The sequence below is a fragment of the Podarcis liolepis genome (assembly GCF_965112155.1).
Source record: "Podarcis liolepis genome assembly, chromosome: 6".
Taxonomy (NCBI): domain Eukaryota; kingdom Metazoa; phylum Chordata; class Lepidosauria; order Squamata; family Lacertidae; genus Podarcis; species Podarcis liolepis.
The window spans coordinates 65,649,454-65,667,126 of record NC_139559.1 but is presented as its reverse complement, the minus strand read 5'-3'; the positions used below and the strand labels follow the sequence as shown (position 1 = coordinate 65,667,126).

General features: G+C 41.2%; 2 protein-coding genes and 1 long non-coding RNA gene across 9 annotated transcripts in view; 1 reads left to right on the top strand and 2 right to left on the bottom strand.

The window, feature by feature from the left end:
• Nucleotides 1-1,775, bottom strand: part of MSH4 (mutS homolog 4) — a gene marked incomplete at its 5' end in the record, with an annotated part of 32,387 nt that extends 30,612 nt beyond the window's left edge. For all 4 annotated transcript variants that reach the window (XM_083510432.1, XM_083510435.1, XM_083510434.1 and 1 more), the window contains one exon: nucleotides 1,556-1,775. In XM_083510432.1, the coding sequence (XP_083366558.1) occupies nucleotides 1,556-1,775 (220 nt within the window). The remainder of the gene's footprint in view (nucleotides 1-1,555) is intronic.
• LOC310710117 lies at nucleotides 1,282-6,433 on the top strand. The gene is made up of 3 exons (XR_014527816.1): nucleotides 1,282-1,296; nucleotides 1,329-5,623; nucleotides 6,419-6,433. It is a non-coding gene; the product is annotated as an uncharacterized lncRNA (long non-coding RNA).
• Nucleotides 4,073-17,333, bottom strand: RABGGTB (Rab geranylgeranyltransferase subunit beta). 4 transcript variants are annotated; one of them, XM_083510586.1, is made up of 10 exons: nucleotides 16,739-16,756; nucleotides 15,491-15,581; nucleotides 14,524-14,631; nucleotides 13,018-13,215; nucleotides 12,326-12,431; nucleotides 11,686-11,738; nucleotides 10,735-10,845; nucleotides 9,251-9,376; nucleotides 7,297-7,446; nucleotides 4,073-5,067 (listed from the first exon to the last, which is right to left on the bottom strand). In XM_083510586.1, the coding sequence occupies exons 2-10, from the start codon at nucleotides 15,503-15,505 to the stop codon at nucleotides 4,927-4,929; spliced, it is 1,008 nt and encodes a 335-aa protein (XP_083366712.1). In that variant the 5' UTR covers nucleotides 15,506-15,581; nucleotides 16,739-16,756; the 3' UTR covers nucleotides 4,073-4,926. The 4 variants fall into 4 exon arrangements, 3 of the variants coding, with proteins under 3 accessions (XP_083366712.1, XP_083366711.1, XP_083366713.1); XM_083510585.1 differs by lacking the exon at nucleotides 16,739-16,756 and adding an exon at nucleotides 15,784-16,252 and having other exon boundaries at nucleotides 15,491-15,592; XR_014527790.1 differs by lacking the exons at nucleotides 15,491-15,581; nucleotides 16,739-16,756 and adding an exon at nucleotides 17,205-17,333 and having other exon boundaries at nucleotides 4,073-5,613; nucleotides 6,409-7,446.
• Nucleotides 17,334-17,673: the final 340 nt, after the last annotated feature.

Genomic DNA, 17,673 nt, shown 5'->3' with positions numbered 1-17,673 from the left:
GTTTGCTTTGCAGAGATAGCTGCAACAGTAGCTTGTAAGAACAATCTTGATCCTATTAAATTCAATGTAAAATTACTCTGAGACCTGTAACAGAAATGATCACCCTAACAAATAATTTTAGGATGTTCTAAACATATTTGGAAAATCAAGATAACCAATTCCCATTTTAACAAAAATTAATCTTTTTCTGCACAAGCAAAAGAAAAAAACAGTACCTGTTATATATTTATTATATATAATTGTGCTTCTCCTATCTGTTATATATAATTGTACCTTTCCCTCTACCATTTTCTAATCACCTAATCCTAAATTAGTTCATTTCTGGACTTTTATACTATTTACATATACTGGATCTTGAACTGTATTTAAATAGGCTTAATTAATAAATCATTTTGGATGGGAATACAGCCTTAGCATTGGGGTTTTTTTATTGGTTTGAGTGGGTGAAGAGTATGATTTACAATGCAATCCTATACATGTATATTCATGACAGAGTGGGGATTTTTGAACCCTTATCTCCCAGCTCTTAGTCCGACACTCTAACCACTATACCACACTGGTTTCCTAGAGTACTTCTGCTATGGAGCAGCTGTATAAATTAAATAGGAAAACAAATATGAGGAAAGCAAAATGCCACTTAGAGAAGGATCCAATATATTTTCCTTGATGCTTGAATTTGTTTTATTGTGGATTGTTTTATTTAATGTTTCAATGTGTTGCAAACTGCTTTGAGATTTTTTCTTTAAAATAAATAAATAAATCAGTGTGGTGCAAGCAAATTTTTATTCTTAAGGTCTGGCCCAGATAAAAAAAGTTGTGCTTAACTACTATTAAGTCATGTTCATTAAGTTCAAAGGGTTTTCTCTGAATAGAACATTGGAAACAATTGCAGCCATAGTGGAATTGAGTGTTTAGGTGCAGAGAAGTGGATTTGTAAATGTTCAAATAATTATTTACTACCCCAGTTTGATCTTACACATTTTTGAAAGATGTGGGGAGTTTTCACATGCCTTTCAGCTTCTTATGAATTGTCTGGATTCATGTGCGACCATTGTTAATGAAAGGCAGTAGGGAGGAAACAGAGAAAGTGCTTTGCTGCAAATACAAAAATCTTAAATTCTCATCTTAGGGAAAAGAGGAAAAGCAAAACACACTTTTTTTTTAACTAAGGAAAACACTTTTTCTACATATATGAATAAAGACCCGGTGCCACTGTTCATTAGGCACACACACACACACACACACACACACAATTAAAACTTGGCAGATCTTATGTGAATAAACCCAGAATATGGGGTTATGTTATGCGAATAAACCCAGAATATGAGGTCTTCTGGAAGAGCCAGAAGATGATTGACGAAATCTGGAATTGTGCAGCACTTAACCAATTTAAAGCTCTGCAACTGAGGTGGTTTTGGGAAAGGAGAGGCATAGCTGAACACGTCCCTAGGTTGCTTATCAACACAACCAGTTGTTACTTTTGCCTTTGAACCCTCAGAACTCAAGCTGACGGTGTGTCTGTTTTAACCCAGAGGAGAGAAACTGCCTCTCCCACCCTCCAGCCCCCTTGAGAGGAAGGGCGCCATGAAGCCGCTGCGGGAGCCTCGGTCTCTCTGAGGGCGAAGGGGCTGCTCGTCCGAGGAAGACGGAAGGTCGCCGCCGCGGCCAGCAGGCGCCTGCTCCGACCCGAGCAGGCCACAGGGCCGCCGCTCCACGCAAGGCGAAGAAGAGGAAGGAGCCGAGAAGGAGGTGGAGGCTGCCGAAACCTCCTCCATCCGGAGGCTTGTTCAAACGTCTCCCCAATCCTGAAGCCAGAACCCGCCTTGAAGCCCTCGCGGGTTCATCCCTCCCCCTCGCATAGAGCCAGGAATCCGCACGGCGGGAAAGACGGTTGAACGGGCTGATCCATTTCAGCCAGCAGAGGGACGGGAGGGGAAGGTTGGTAGTTTTTGTTACTGTCAACGACAGTAAAGACACTGAGTACACCTCCACGCAGTTCTGGTTTCCTTCTTTAAGGGGATTTTCCGGCCACTCTCCACATGGAGAGCATTGCAAAATAATAATGTGATTCCCCTCCACCTCGCGTGCAGGTTTAAGGTGGTACGGTCCATCCCTATAGAGGCTTCAGCGCCGCACAGGGACGGCGGGTGACCCCAATGGCTTTGCCTTAGTGCCGGTCAGAGGTTCGTTAAGTGCGGCAGCGCCTGCTTCTCCCTTTGACCGACTGTCATTTCTTCCTGCCTCATACGCCTAACAGCATACGGCCTTACCTTTATGTATGAAGAAAACTCGTTATGTTCTGAAGGGTACAGGACAACGCATGCATCACAAGTAGCTAAAAAAAATATGGTGGAAATTGTAGCCCAACATTTGGAAGGCAGCACGTCGGCTGTCCCCAACCTAGGGAATGGCCCACAAAGTAATTTTCCATTCCCTCTCTGCAGCCTCCTCCCCAAAAAAACTTCTGAGGAATTTCTTTATGACTATCTGCAGAATGTGGCTAGGGAAAACTTTCTGAAAACACAAGTTTGTGCGAGTTTCCTATGCTCACTCCTTTTCCAACAACCCCAGCTTTCACTCCAAATCGTTCTATCTTCCAGATTTGGGGGTGGGGGGCTCAAGTGGCTGCAGGGAAAGGACCAGGAAATTTCCCTTTCATGAACTTCCTGCAGTTTCACCAAGCAAAATACACTACAATTTACACTATAATATTTGCTTGCAGCCTACTAATCTGACAGAAAGGCTGGGGGGGGATGCAGATAGGGGCTTGCGTTTATGAAGAATTGTTAGCATAAATTCAAGCTAAAGATCTAGCAAACCAGCCAAGGAGAAGCTGATGAACAGGGAAAAAATTTGTATAGTGGTACCTCGGGTTTCAGACGCTTCAGGTTACAGACTCTGCTAACCCAGAAACAGTACCTCAGGTTAAGAATTTTGCTCCAGGATGAGAACAGAAATCACGCTGCAGCAGCAGGAGGCCCCATTAGCTAAAGTGGTACCTCGGGTTAAGAACGGACCTCCAGAACGAATTAAGTTCTTAACCCGAGGTACCACTGTACTGCAGTAGAGATGGTATATATGCATTAGAAATAGTGGTTAGATATTTCAGTCATAATCATTGGCCTTTCTGCCTTCAAAGCAGGTTGACATTTCTTTTTTCCCTTCAGGATACATTGTCTCAAAGGGGTTCTCATTTCTTGAACACATGTAGATTTTTAGCACCACTGTCCTTTATCTGTAATTAGTACCAAAATGTCTGGCTTTCACTTCAAATCTAAAATATCAATGATACAGCCAATGTAACAGGTGTTAACAACAAGACTTTTCTCTCATCCTGCTCAACCCTACATCTTCTCTGGAGACTTTAGAGGGCCTGCAAGTGAGAGAGGAGAGATATCCTATGAGGATGATTTGGGAGAGCACAGGGAAAGCCTCACTGGAGGCTTGTGCTAACTGAACAACTTCGTTGGATACAACCTGCCCTATTTCCAGTTCTGATGTACACTATTCAGAAGCAGTTCCAAGGATGCAACCATAATATTCAATTAAGAGCCAACTGGATAAAAGCCAAAGGTCCATCTAACCCAGTATTGCTCTCGCGGTGCACAGGTGCCTCTTCGCCCACAAGCGGACCTGAAAACATTAGAACTTTCCTCACTTGTAATCCATAGCAACTCTATTCAAAAGCATGCTACCTCAAACTGTGGAAGCAGAACATAGCCTTACTCCACCCATGAATTGGTCTAATCCTCTTTTAAAGCTATCCAAGTTAGCAGGCGTCACTACATCTTGTGGGTGCAATTTCAACAATTTATGTACTATGTGAAATTATTTTGTCCTTCAAGTTCTACTACTGCTGGAAAGGGAGACAACCACCACTCTTGTACACTTTCTTCACAAAATGCATAATTTTGTACACTTCCATCAATGGCCTCCCTTGCTTACTTTTTCTTAAGCAAAAAGCCCCAAATGCCGTAACCAGTCAGAAACCAATTTTTCACAAAATGACTTGTCAACAAGAAAAGTAAAAACAACATTGTCTCCAATGGACCATTAGTACTTCAAGTCGTGTCTTCATAATTAGCTTTAATTTATTTGAAGCAGAATCCCATTTCATACTCAGAAGATTTCAGCCAAGTTACAAATGTACAATTGTGACAAATGTGAAATGGAAGCACTTCTAGAGTTCCAGTGGAAGCAGATAATTCATCCTGCAGAAAGTAATATTCTTCTATAGCTTTATTCTTGACTATATACAACCATTTGAAGTGCTACTGAAACTGGGCTTCAAGCCACAGTTACAATAAATACATTAGAGCAAAGGAACAAATTCTAAAATTCAGCAAGGCCATTAGTTCAAAACAAGTTAATGGTAATTAATCTTCACTGAATGTCACTAGTAGAAAGCAGTTGTCAAAGTACCATAAAATTTCTAGTTATGTAAAACTAGAACATGTGATTGAAATTGGATAAAAAAGTGTAGCAGTCAGATCCTAAACAGGAACTCAAGTGCATAAAGTGTCACTGGCATTAGCAAGTCAATTTCTTTCGATAGAAACAGTGCTTAGGACAATTCACTGTCCAGTACATGCTGTCACCAAGATGAGTGAATGATTGTGTCATAAATATCAAGTCACACAATTCAAGTATTCTTCTATTGTGTCTAGTACAGTATATTTCAAAGTAGCATGACTGGAATGGAGCCCGGAGGCAAACATATTTAAATACATTTAAACATATGTCTACATCTGTTATTGAGAACCTCAAGCACATGTAACACTCAGTTTATTTACTTTGGATACAATCCAGATACAAAATGACAGTGCTTACAGTAAAGTGGTAATTTATCATGTAAACACATTTAGAAATGTCTTTTGACAGAAAATTCAAAGCAGCTGAGTATGGCAAAATTGTACACATCAAAACCTAGCTTACAAGTTCTGGCTGCACATTTATTCTTTGAAGAACCTCTTCAGGCATACAAAACACAGGATTCACAGGCTTAATTTGCTCTTCTCCCAGTAATGATAGTCCAGCAATTCCAAACAAGGTATGGAATGGATCCACCTACAACATATTAAATACACAAGGAGGTTTTTACATGGTTTCACACTTTCAAAAGGTTAGTGGGTGTGCATTAATAGATTTGAAAATTTAAATAAGGCAGAAAGCTGCAATAAGATATTTTACTGTCTAACTTCTCTCAAATTCCAAATAAACTGTGAGATTAAAGTTAACTGTTTGAATTTATAGGCAACCGATACCCAGATTGCAATAGCCTAGAAGCCAGCCAAAAATCCCAATAGCTCTGTTGCTTCATTTAATTGACATGTGCTTATCAAGAACCACCTAAAAGGCTCTACGGCAGAAGAGACAGGGAAAGCACTTCCTCTGTAGCAAGATGCCCATGCATACTCAAGAATGAAACACCTTCTAGTGACAACCCTTGTACAGAGTTTCATTTCAGAGGATCCTGTGGCCTTTAGATGAGATGATTATAGAGCTCCAAGAGACTGACAGAGGGAGGACCTAAAAAGTATCCATGTACGGTGCATGAAGCCTTTTGGATCTCATTTTGGCCCAATATTTTGAATATATTTGATTAGCTATATCCTATACAGCAGTGTTTCCCAACCGGTGTTCCGCGGCACACGAGTGTGCCGTGAGACGTTGCCTCGTGTGCCGCGAGATGCCTGGAGGGAGGCGGGCGAGTCGGGCGGGGATTTAGTTGCACGAGCCGCCTAACTCCTCTTTCCGATTCAAAGGACTTTTTGGCAGGGGGTGGGGGACAGGTAGAGGAAGAGGAGGGGCAATTTTATTTATGTCGCATACTTCCGTTACCTAAAGGAAGGAGCTACGGTTTCCTCTTGGTTGAACGCTTGTGGGATTATTGCTGTCCAGCATGCAAGTCTCTCTCCCCTCCCCTTTTTGCATGGCAAAGGCAGTTCCCGCCCAGTATTAAAGGAAAATATCTCACGTGCATGATTTGTTATTTTTTAGCAGGGAGGCGGGCGAGTCGGGCGGCGAGAGGCGGGGCGGCGAGGAGAGGCTGCGCCTCCTGCTGCTGCCTGGCGCTCCTCCTCGCAGCCGGCAGCGCTGCCTGGGCGCCTCCGCGCGACTCTGCCTCGCTGGGTTTGGTCTCCCAGCAGAGACGGGTCACACGCGCCCCTCCCTCCCTCCCTCAGCCTGCGCGGAGGGAGAGCCAGAGAGAGGCATCGCTCCTGCGCTCCAAGGCGGATTGAGCGCAGCTGAGAGGAGCTGCCGAGGGAAAAAACTTTCACTTTTGTGCGTCCCTCCCGGCGTGACGCTGCGCGCTGACGTCACGGGGCGGGGCTTTAATGGTGGTGTGCCGCGAGATTTTTTTTCAGTAAACAGGTGTGCCGTTGCCCAAAAACGTTTGGGAAACACTGCTATACAGAACACTCCCCCCCCCCCGCAAGCAGTAATCTATTAAATATCACCTGGGCCTGGGCCTAAATCAGCTCAACTTCTGATATGAAATTGTATCAGTTGCCTTATCTTCTTGAGTAATCCAGAACTACTACATCTGTTTTTGTAGAATATGGATCCTTTTAAAGATCCTCAAATTTTGCCTTATCAGTTTAGAAATGTCAAACATACATAGTGTTTATTTCAGGGGTCGCCAACGCAACACCTTGGTTGTCATACACTTTGGTATTCGTATGTTTTGGCTTCCAAACAATCGAAACCCGGAAGTGAGCCGGTTTTCGAACATTCTTTTGGAAGCCGAATGTCCAATGCAGCTTCCGCTATGGCTTCCGGCGTGACTGCGCAATCGGGAGTCGTGCCTTGGATTCCGAACGTTTCAGAAGTTGAACGGACTGCCAGAATGCATTTTGTTTGAAAACCAAGGTACTATTGTAGTTTAATAGTGCCTCTGAGGTCTTTCCTTGGTACCCACAAAACACCCAAGTTCTGCCTCCCCCCACATTGCCCCCTGCTCATGAAGGTGTGGGTGGCTACTTTTATTCCTTGAAAGGTACATCAAGATGAAGTTAGGAGAGTGACACTCTTTTCTACTTTGTCTTCCAAGTGTATGTGCTTTTCAAGGCTTAAGATTTCTTATCAAATCAATCTTCTGATTCAGTAGAATCAAAGTACACATGCACACACACCGTTGCTGTGTGTCTGTGAGAACAGGCAACTCAAGAGGTGATGAAAGGGGGTAGTACCCCCCCAGCACTCCCTCAAAAATTCAAATTGTGCCCACCAGCTGGAAAACGTTGGCAAACACTGGTTTAGTTAAATAAAAATTATTGAAGGTTAGTAACTTGCCATATCTCCTGGCCTGTCAGCAAATCCTCCGGTCTCCTCATCCTGGCAAGCCAAGATAAAACTGCGCAGTTTCTCTCTGTCAATCCAGTGCAACCTGCCAATAATCTTCAGGGATGCCAATACCCACCATGAATAGCATACATCCGGTAACTAACAAATATAATAATGACAATATAGGTTAGGACAACTGCAATTATAATCTCAAGATCAGGTTAACTGTTGAATGTAGTGAGAAACAACCACATAAAGACACACAGGGTTCTTGTGAAGACAGATTGAAATTAATATATTTAACTTCATTTATTGCATTTGTATACCACCTTTCTGCCAAGACAGCCATAGTGGTTTACAATTTTAAAGTATTAAGACAAATGTTGTAATATGCAAATGCTAAACATGTTGATGAATCTACTCACGAGTGTGACTTAGTGGGATAAAATCCACATATCTTTCAAGAAGTGTATTCAGTTTAGAAGAATTACAACCAATTTTCTTTTTGATTCTATCCTTCCACTGAACGTGCACAGCTAAATTTAAACTGTCCTAAGATACAATGGGTTATGCTTATGTTCCTAATTAAACAGACTAAGATAATGGACTAAAGATATATATAAAAAACTGTCAGAGCTGCTCTCAGATCCTAGCTCACAGAGGATCACGCTAGCCAGCATTCACTTTATAAAAGTCTTTATTGAGTTACAGTTTCCATTTCCAAGCTGCTGCGTGCAGCTCTACGTCTTATAAGCTAGACCGGCGAAGCTCCGTCTGAGTCTCCGCCCCTTGTACACCAACTTAATACCCTAGCCTTACTCCACCTTTTCCGCCTGACCGTTCTCCTCTGGGTCCCTCTGCCCCCCGTGGTCTCTTCCTTCCTGGACTCTTCTGACGCTGACCCCCCGGACCCTCCTGTCTCCTTGCGTCGGGCTTTAGGACCTGGCTCCCTTTCCGGGCTGCTCACTGCGCCGCCTTCCGGTGCATTTGAACTTGGCGCGCGCGCCCAACCTTCCACTTTCCGCTTGACCGTTTCTTCGCTCTCCGATGGAGGTGTGGCCACTCCTGACTCATGCCCTCCCCCCTGCTGCGAGCTGCCAGAGCTCGATACCTGGCGCCTTTCCTCCCCACTGCGCTCTGTTGGTGACGCTGGCCCCGATTTCCAACTGCTGCCCTCTGAACCCTCTCTGGACCCTTCTTCCTGGGGTGTCCCCCTAAGCTCCCCCCTTGCTCTGGCCACTGACGCTCCTTTCTGTGAATCTTCTGATTCACTGGACAGGCTCGGAGATCTCGGGTCGTCGTCGTCACTCATCTTTTCTTCGGACTCCTCCCCCTCGCTCTCTGTTTCCTCCCTTGCCCTCGCCTCTGCTCCTGAACCCCTGACAAAAACCAATACTCAAATCCTGATGTCATGTCATACCCTTAAAAAAAATGTGAAATATTTTGACATCCTATTTTCCACTAGAAATAGAAACATTTGCTTGCCTATAATAGTGATGCAAACAAGGACTTTTTGAGTGGATTGCCTCCATAAGCTCGCATCAAACAGCAAATTGCTAGAAGTGAGAAAGCCTAAGGTTCTTATTCATAACCCATCATTACAGTGGGGCCCATAGCTCCAAAGTCTTTTTATTTTAGTGCTGTGACAGAATTCTTTATGTGCATGAAACACCAAGTTTGCCAAACCTGATCCTGAATATAATAGACACATTAACTGTCTTTCAGTGTATTTACTTGCTGCAAGCTAACTTTTGCTGAATTGTACCATTTTTTTAACTGTGCATTTTAAAAAGATTATGAAAGAGCAATCCAATTCTACAGACATTATTCAAAGTTAAAATAGTCTTAATATATTTACCAAAACCACTCTTTAGGAAATCTACTTATGGACTACTGGTGCTACTCCCCCACCACAGCTCCCTCCATCTATAAAGTATTTAAAATATAAAATGTAACTTAATACCTTCTCTGGCCTTCCATTAAGGCCACCAGATGGCAACTGGCGTTCACAAAGCCACCAGCCTAGCAGGTCAGCGTTTATTTGGTGTAACTGGCCAGTTATGGCTAGGAATCCTGTGCAACAATAGATCTAAAATTACAGATATAAAGTTCATGTCTATTTAAAAATATAGCTACTCAGGTGAAACAAAGGAAGATTACAATGTAGAATCCCAAACAATTGTGCAAAAATGTTTACTTAATAAATTAGTCAGCATCGTTCATTAATAAAAATTTAAATCAAAATTATTTTTTTTAGAGGCTGATTTATCTTACATAACTCCTCATTTGAGATACATCTAGAAATGTGTAGCATACAGCAAGATAATGGACCAGTCTGCATGCAACTTTAAACCATGGCTTAGTTTGATAAGGACAATCCACAACTAGTTTTGAGCTCAAGCACTCTCTCCTTCATCCCCTGTCCTTTGGAACGGCCACTTGGAGATCAGAAGCTTCTGCATCTTTTAGGTTAAGCGGTTTAGCATTATGTTAGAAAAACAACAACAGTGCTTATAACTGAAATTGGTGAAAACAAGCTAGTTTCATAAACCAATTTCAAACAGACTAAAGTCACTAAAAAAATCAGTTTAGATTTGAATGTAACAAAAAACTGCAGTAAATGGAATTGAATGTTTCCAAACACCCACCCGACTTGTGGCAATGCCAGAAGAACGGGAAAGTGAAAGAACTGAGGCTCACCCTTTTAACACCAATATATGTTTAGTGTTACGTGCAAACACAGCCATTGTGCTCATCCACATTGGTGCCCATACCTACGAATACAGAATTTAGCATGAGGGGACAAACACCACTGCAGCACCAACAGGTGGTTCTGTGCTGTTAGTTTTGAACATCGAAGGATGGGTTACTCTGAGGCTCTAGGCACACCACCTTATGTATAGAGGTGTCTTACTTGCCAATCAGATGCCACTGTGGGACCTCCAAAGATAATGCAGGTAAGATCCTAATTAGAGTTCCTCCTCCAGCTTAATAATTTAGTTTTATTACAGTTACTTTTGTTTTCAAAGCTGAATATAAAAATACATAAGCTGCTCTATTTTAATACTGGACACCTGAGTTCAGTTTTCTTATTTCAGACTCCAGTTCCTAATCTCCATCCAAATAAATAATGGAAATATTTAGCACCACGGGAACCAGGATAGACATCTCTACAAATCACACCCTTCCTTCCTTCCTCCATCCCATGAAGTGCAACATTTACAAACTGTCCTATTTCTAGGCATATTTGGGGAAAATAGTTGCCTGTTGCATTGTATTATACAGAATTTAGGACATCTTAAATGTTTGCGTATCTGACATTTATGAAGCTGATAAATAATTGAGCTAAAATAACTAAACTGAACAGAAATAGGTTAGTATGTTAATTGGTGTCAACAGGCATTAATAATCTCTTGCAAGGTTTATTTAAGAAGCAGAACTACTTACCTGTCCTGCATGAGACTCAGATCCTGGTCTACAACCAAATCCTCCATCAAAGTTCATACAGGACAACACAAATTCTACTGCTTTGTCCACATCAATTGCATCCAGTTTCCCCTGAAAGGCAGTAAAATCCTTGTAATGTGTTTCCTCCATTTTAATACCAAGGATATTCAACTCCAAACATACTAGTGCTGTCCCTGCAATTTACTTCTGTGTGAAAGCTGTTAATGTCTGCAGTTTTCACTTGAATGGCATGGAGGGGGGGGGAAACGTTTCTTAGAAAATTGGCAGATGAACCTGAGATTCATTTGTTCTCTACAGGTCAACAGACAAGAAAGTATCCCAAACTTATCCCTGCCTACAGCTCCTTACCACTGTGGGGTGTGGAAAAGCTTCCTTTCACAACATATGTCAAGGGAGACAAATATGACATAGATCATGTAATATATTTCTATAGCACAGTACTCTGTTATTTACCAAATTCTTCTTTTTACAAGAAACCTGTCTCATATATGAACTGCAGCACACAAAAGCTGGAACAGTGCTATCCTAAGTACACTTTAGATGAGCAAAATAAGGAGGATCACAGAATACTGCACTCTGAAGACCTTGTATATTAGGGTTTGGGGGATAGAAAATATCAAAATGTGATGCTGTACCATTTATTCATTAAAATACTTTGCTTTTGCCTTTCCACATAATGCCTATGGATGCTCTTCTAACCTCCTCTCCAATATAACCACATGACTTGGTCAGTACAGAACAACTAACATGTCATGAGTACTTGCTGCCGTTTGCAACTCTGTAAGTATTTCAAGTTGCTAGCTTGCTTGTGATATGCTGGAGAACTTCTTACCTCCTAAAGGAAATAAAGTTTATTTGAAAGTCTTCTTTGCCCACTGTAATTTAAACATGTATTTCAAAATCACGACTGCCACTGATGAAAGGACTCACCAAGAGAGCCAACGTTGCAACAGCACAGAAGGAAAACCTCGTGTCTATTTCTCCTGCAGGAAGAAATAAACTAAGTTTTCATCCTGACAAAGCATTTAAGCAATAATTCAATAAACAAAAAGATGCAAAAAAAGCATTTTAAATGGAATTATTCCCTTGTTCCTATTTTCTAATTCCCCCCCCCCAAAGATTTCTTTCATTAAGTATTTGTTATGCAGCATCACAAAAACAATTCTGTAGTGAAATGGAGTAACCTCCCAAGTTATTTTCATTGTAAAGCCTTTCAATAAGCATATCAGCACTTTCTTAAACACTAGTACTAGTAAAGTACTAGCTTGATCTGCTTGTAGATAAAACAATAAGGTGCAAATTATGGGATCTTAAAAGCATTAAAGGTGCAACAATATTATTCTCAGATCTCAGAGTAATTCTAGAGCTAAAATGGTGACAGACATCAGCTTTATTGTCAGATATATACAAAAAATCATCACAGATCTGAGAAGCTACTGAATCAGTAAAAATGGATATGGGAATACGATTGACAACCCCTCTAAAACTGAACTTTCACACCGAGGAGGATTGTGCACGACACAAAAGGAAAGCCAAACATGGCACAATAATGCAAGTTAGAAAATGTTACCCCATATGTCTCCAGCAAACGATCCATCCTCTTTCTGTAGGTTCTTTACATAATCAACAATTTTATTTACATTAACAACCTGGAGACTGTCATAGAGAGTTAGAATCTGAAAAACAAAACCAATCAAATTAAATGTTGGTGTATTTCAGAACTACTTCAAATTGTTTTCAAATATTTGTATATTTCAAACTCCACCCCAAACATCATGAAAAGAATTAACTTTTTATTGCTACATTGTTTTCCCTTCGGTGATGCATTCTTCCCCTATTTTCATGAAATATTCTCAGGTCTCAGAGTAATTCTAGAGCTATGTGTTAAAAACCACATCAACTTTAGATTCAGATAAAGATGTCAAATCTCTTCACTGACCCAAGCAGCCGTGTTCATGCTTTTATTACACAAAATGTGTCAAACTGTGCCCACTACCCATCCTAATTTCTGGCCTTCAAGCTGAACCAAGTGTTTCAGTATTTGTAGAAAAGGCCTGCGATAACACTGCTTTTTAGCCAGCTACAGATGAAGCTTCACCAAAAGAAACCTCAAGTAATTAAGTTGCATCTCCGAAACAGGATGTACCCACACTGGTATTATTTAATTTTCCTACAATATAATCAATATTATAGCCTCAGAAAGTTCACCATTAGTAAAGATAAATTAATTCACTAAACCAATACTATTACTCATGAGCTTACCTGGACAGCGCTAAGTGTGTATAATAGGTGAGGATCATGACCTATACTGGCACTTATGCCACCACATTCACGCTGGCACGATTTGATAAATGCCAGAATTTCTTCTTTGCTCATCCGATGCAGCTGCCCCATGAGATCCATCACAGTCAGTCCCCAATAGACACCACTCATTCGTAAATATTCTGACATACAGTATTCCTAAAAAAAAGTGTAACGGATTAGTTCCTAAAGTGATATAGTATAAAACTGACGTAACTTCCCATTTAGTAGTTTCAGAAATCCCCCAAACACCAAGCTGCTTGATTTCATTCCCTTTAAAAACAGTTTTAAACGGCCAGTTTTAAATTGCCCCTTATTTTTATACTCACTTTTAGCACCAATCCAGCACAAGGCCTTGCTAGAGAAGGCTCCCTATATCTGTTTATGGCTCATATTTGTAAATGATCAAGGGAGATGTGTACTTAGTTCTAAGAACTAAATTTTTTTAAGTGAAGAGCTTATAAATGTTTTGATCTATAAATTGCTTTGAGTGTCAAAGCACAATACAACAGCTTTCAACCTCTGCAGCAGCAAAAGAAATATGGATGCTACATAACACAGAAGTGCTTACTGCACATTTATTGCTCAAACTTTTCCAATCACTTAAAAGGCCTCAACTCTCTCCTATCTCCAACTTGAATAAAAAAAACCCAAGTTGCCCTTCATGCTAATGTTTACAGATAGGACACTGGATAGTTGCACTACGATCAATTTAACATGGTTCTCCCTTGAGAGGCTTTCAATCATTACAACAGATTCATATCAAGATTAGAACAATTTATAAAATAATACTGTGAACTTGGCTCTTAATATTTGCTTAAATTCCAACAAGTGGAGGTTTCAGAATAGCTGCCTAAATGTTTACTGGCTTGGTGTGCACAAAATTGTAAACTATGGTTTGTTCTCATCTTGCTCTTGTGGTCTGTTTGGAGGGAAACAGACTATGGATGCTAGGTTTGCATGCAATGCCTACACTCATTTCCTCGTGGTAAAGCAAAATGTGGTGGGCAGACACAATTTGAACAGTATGCACAAGCACACTTGCTCATTCCCAGTAAGCCAGTTTGCTTAATTCTGATTTGCTGTTTTATGCAAACTACACCACAGAATATATAATCCACTGTAGCTGCCTTCCTATAAACACTTACCAAGGAGTCAGTCCCATTGAACTAAGGTGGGTTTACTTCTTTGTAGATATGTATAAGTTTGTCAGATTCAGCACAAGTGCAATACATTTTTTTCACATTCAATAATCAACTTAAATAAACGTTTCTTAGGTCTCAGATCAATAAGTATATCTTCAACTTTGTAGTCAGATAATACATGCCAGGTTACATCATCGACCTAGAGAAACCATTTGCACTTTATGTCACAAATAAACCTACTCTTTTACTCAATATATTAATAGTCATATGAACTATACTGTAGTAAAAGTAAATGCTACTAAGCTTATATTACGGTACTCACATAATCATCTTTCTTTGTTCCATAAGCTGCTATGTAGTCCGCATGTTTTTCTAATAATAATGAAGTTGGTGCATCATTTTTTATTATGACATCTTTTTGTGGCGTTCCCTTAAAAATAATATGGTAAAATTATTTTCACATTTTCCCCTAAATCTGATTGCATGTAACATGTCAGACATAAAACGAATAAAACAAATGGCAGAACTGATGTGTACATACACTTCAGGAATTTATCAAGATCCTTCATATAGTTTGTTTCTTTGGTTTTGTTGTAAAGAAATGCTACTGTACCTACGCAATTGGCTATAAAGGTTTCAGTACACTATGTAAGCATTTATGCCTCTCAAACAGATTTTCCAAGTGATGTTCTGGCACTTTTCTAGAAAAATAGCACTGTATATATCATAAATAAAATGAATTCTCATAATTAATGCTTAGTATAGGCAGAATAAAAAAAGAATGGGGAGTATTTAGGAAAAGCTATTCTAATTTCTAATTCTAGGAGCAGGTGATTACCCTGTGTTACATCTTCTTGACTACATGTTCCCCAACATAAATTAGAAACGTGAAATCCAGCAATAATACCAAAGTGCTGACTCATAGGCAATGTACATTCACCTCTATCATGCTTACACAACATGGAGAATTTGGCAACTACAAACATATGCAAAGTCAGACTTTGTATTTCTTTTTACTAACCAATATATATAGTTTTAGAACAATGCATCCACTTTTATTTATACAACATCAAAAATCGCTACAAACTATGCATAACCTTAAAAAGACAAATTTTCCCAAAAGAACAAAGTAGATGGAAGGGGCGTGTAAAGAAAGAAGAAAATAAAGATACAGAAGAGTAAGACCCTGAAAACATTTGAAAATAATTGCAAAAAGCTTACAAGTTTAATGAGGAGCTGAAAAAGAATTTACGCTAATTAAATGGGCAATGTAAAATTGAAACATATACCTGATCTATAAACATAAACCAAATCTATAAGGTTTTGGGTCTCCAAAAGTCCTCTCAGATGCCATTCCCTTTATTGCTGTTTTAAGGAACTCTGGAATCCAATAGTAGATAGGTAGCCGTGTTGGTCTGTCATAGTCAAAATAAAAAAATTCCTTCCAGTAGCACCTTAAAGACCAACTAAGTTAGTTCTTGGTATGAGCTTTCGTGTGCATGCACACGAAAGCTCATACCAAGAACTAACTTAGTTGGTCTTTAAGGTGCTACTGGAAGGAATTTTTTTATCTGGAATCCAACACAGAGCATTTCACACATCCATGAAGCATTCCACTTATGTGAGAACAAAGAAGCCATGTGGCTTCAGGGTGGGGTGGGTTTAGGAAAGGGGGTGGTAGCAGTTCATATATACTTGGGGACTGGTAGCTTGTGGATCTGCTAAAGCAGTGAAAAAAGAATCTGTTACTCTCATCTAGGCCAAAACAGCTTTGCAAAACAGCCTACCAGAAAAAAGCCAGTCTGCACCAGTCATCTGGGACTAGAGTTGGAAGGCAGCACTCTGGCCTCTACCAAGATCCAGGAGACCAAGGGCCACTGAGAGGTTATACCCAGTTCCCAGAAGAAAGTTTTGGTCAACCAGGCTCCGTCTATCAGCCACTTTCCCCCAAGCTTTCTTTCCATTTTCTTCCCAATGCTCTTCTCTATCATGTCTATTAGAGCATGTGCCTGTGGGCAAGGGCATTCTTTTACTATATAAAGTCTCTCAGAAAATGTTAATGCACTTTATAAGCATTAAATAATAAAGTACAGCTTAAAACTACAATCTTGATTATTATTTTTTTAAAGTTCCAGGAAATCCTACCACTGCTGAAGAAGACATTCGCTCTCAAATGCTAACAGAAACAGCTTTGCGATAGCCTACCAAAATTCAAAGTACTATTCCACGCTGCCTATTTTTTAGCAACTAATAAACCCCCACATTCTGTTGCTTAAAATTACGTGCCTTTGGTTACATTGCAATCTATATCCTATGCTGCGTAATATGTCGCTTTAAAATAAAGAGCAATTCTACATTAAAAAAAGAAAAGCACCACTTGGTGCAGTTTTTCGCTTCTTAAACAGGCGATGTTTTACTATGGCGGCCGAGCCCGCAGCCCTCGTGCCTGCAACCCGCACAGCCCTTTACCGCCAGTGATCAAGGGAAGAGTGCCCGCAACCCTTTGAGACCATCCATAGTAATCCCATTACAAAAACCTTTGCTTGGAGAGAGAGAAGACGAAGCGAGGCCACGCCACGTGCACGGCTCCCAGCACGCGACCCTCCATGGCTCCACCAGCGAGATTCTGAAAGAGCCACGTGACTCTCCCTCGGGGGCGCCGCGCGCAGGTTCTGAAGGGCGGGCACGTCCCTATCCAGCTCTTAGGCCGCAGACGGGCCAACAGCTTGATTGGCGGATCGAGTGACCAATCATCGCCCAACACGTCGTTCACTAGACTCAGCTATTCCTTCGCAGGCTCTATTATCCTCCCTCCCCCTCCCCCCCACGCCAGACCGTCTACCGAAAACCCGACGGAGCTCGTCTGCTACGTGGGCACGACCGACTCGTTTCCCCCTCACAGCTCGCGGAACTGGGATGGCGGGCTGAAGGGAGTTGTAGCGCGAGAGGGGAAACCGCCCTCGCGTGAGAGAGGACGGGAGGAAAACGCGACTTGCTACTGACCATGTTGGCACATCTGCGGGACTCAGCCCTGCGCCCAGCGCGCACGCGCCACCTCGGCCGGAAGAGAACGCCATTTCCGGCTTGAGGACCCCCAGTATAGCTGTCTTTGTGATGCCTGCAGTGACGTTCGTAAATGTATTAGGCGCTGCTTATGGCCCACGTTATTAACAGCCTGTGGGGGAGGAGTTTTTGCCGTTTAAAATGGCAAGGCTTTCCCCTCTCCCCCCTGAATAGGTTTCACCACAACTGGAAACCGTAACTAGCGTTTTCTCCCCTTCTCTTTTTATTGCTTTCAGTATTTATTTATTGCTTTTTGCAGTAGATACTGAACGCGGAAGGAGACGAATGGGGACATTTGTCCTGGGTGAATTTTTTTCCACAGGAACGACATGGGCTCTATCAAGCCCCATATTCACGCGATCAGAAAAACACGTTGACCTTTGGGGATTGTGCCATCATGACCCAAACT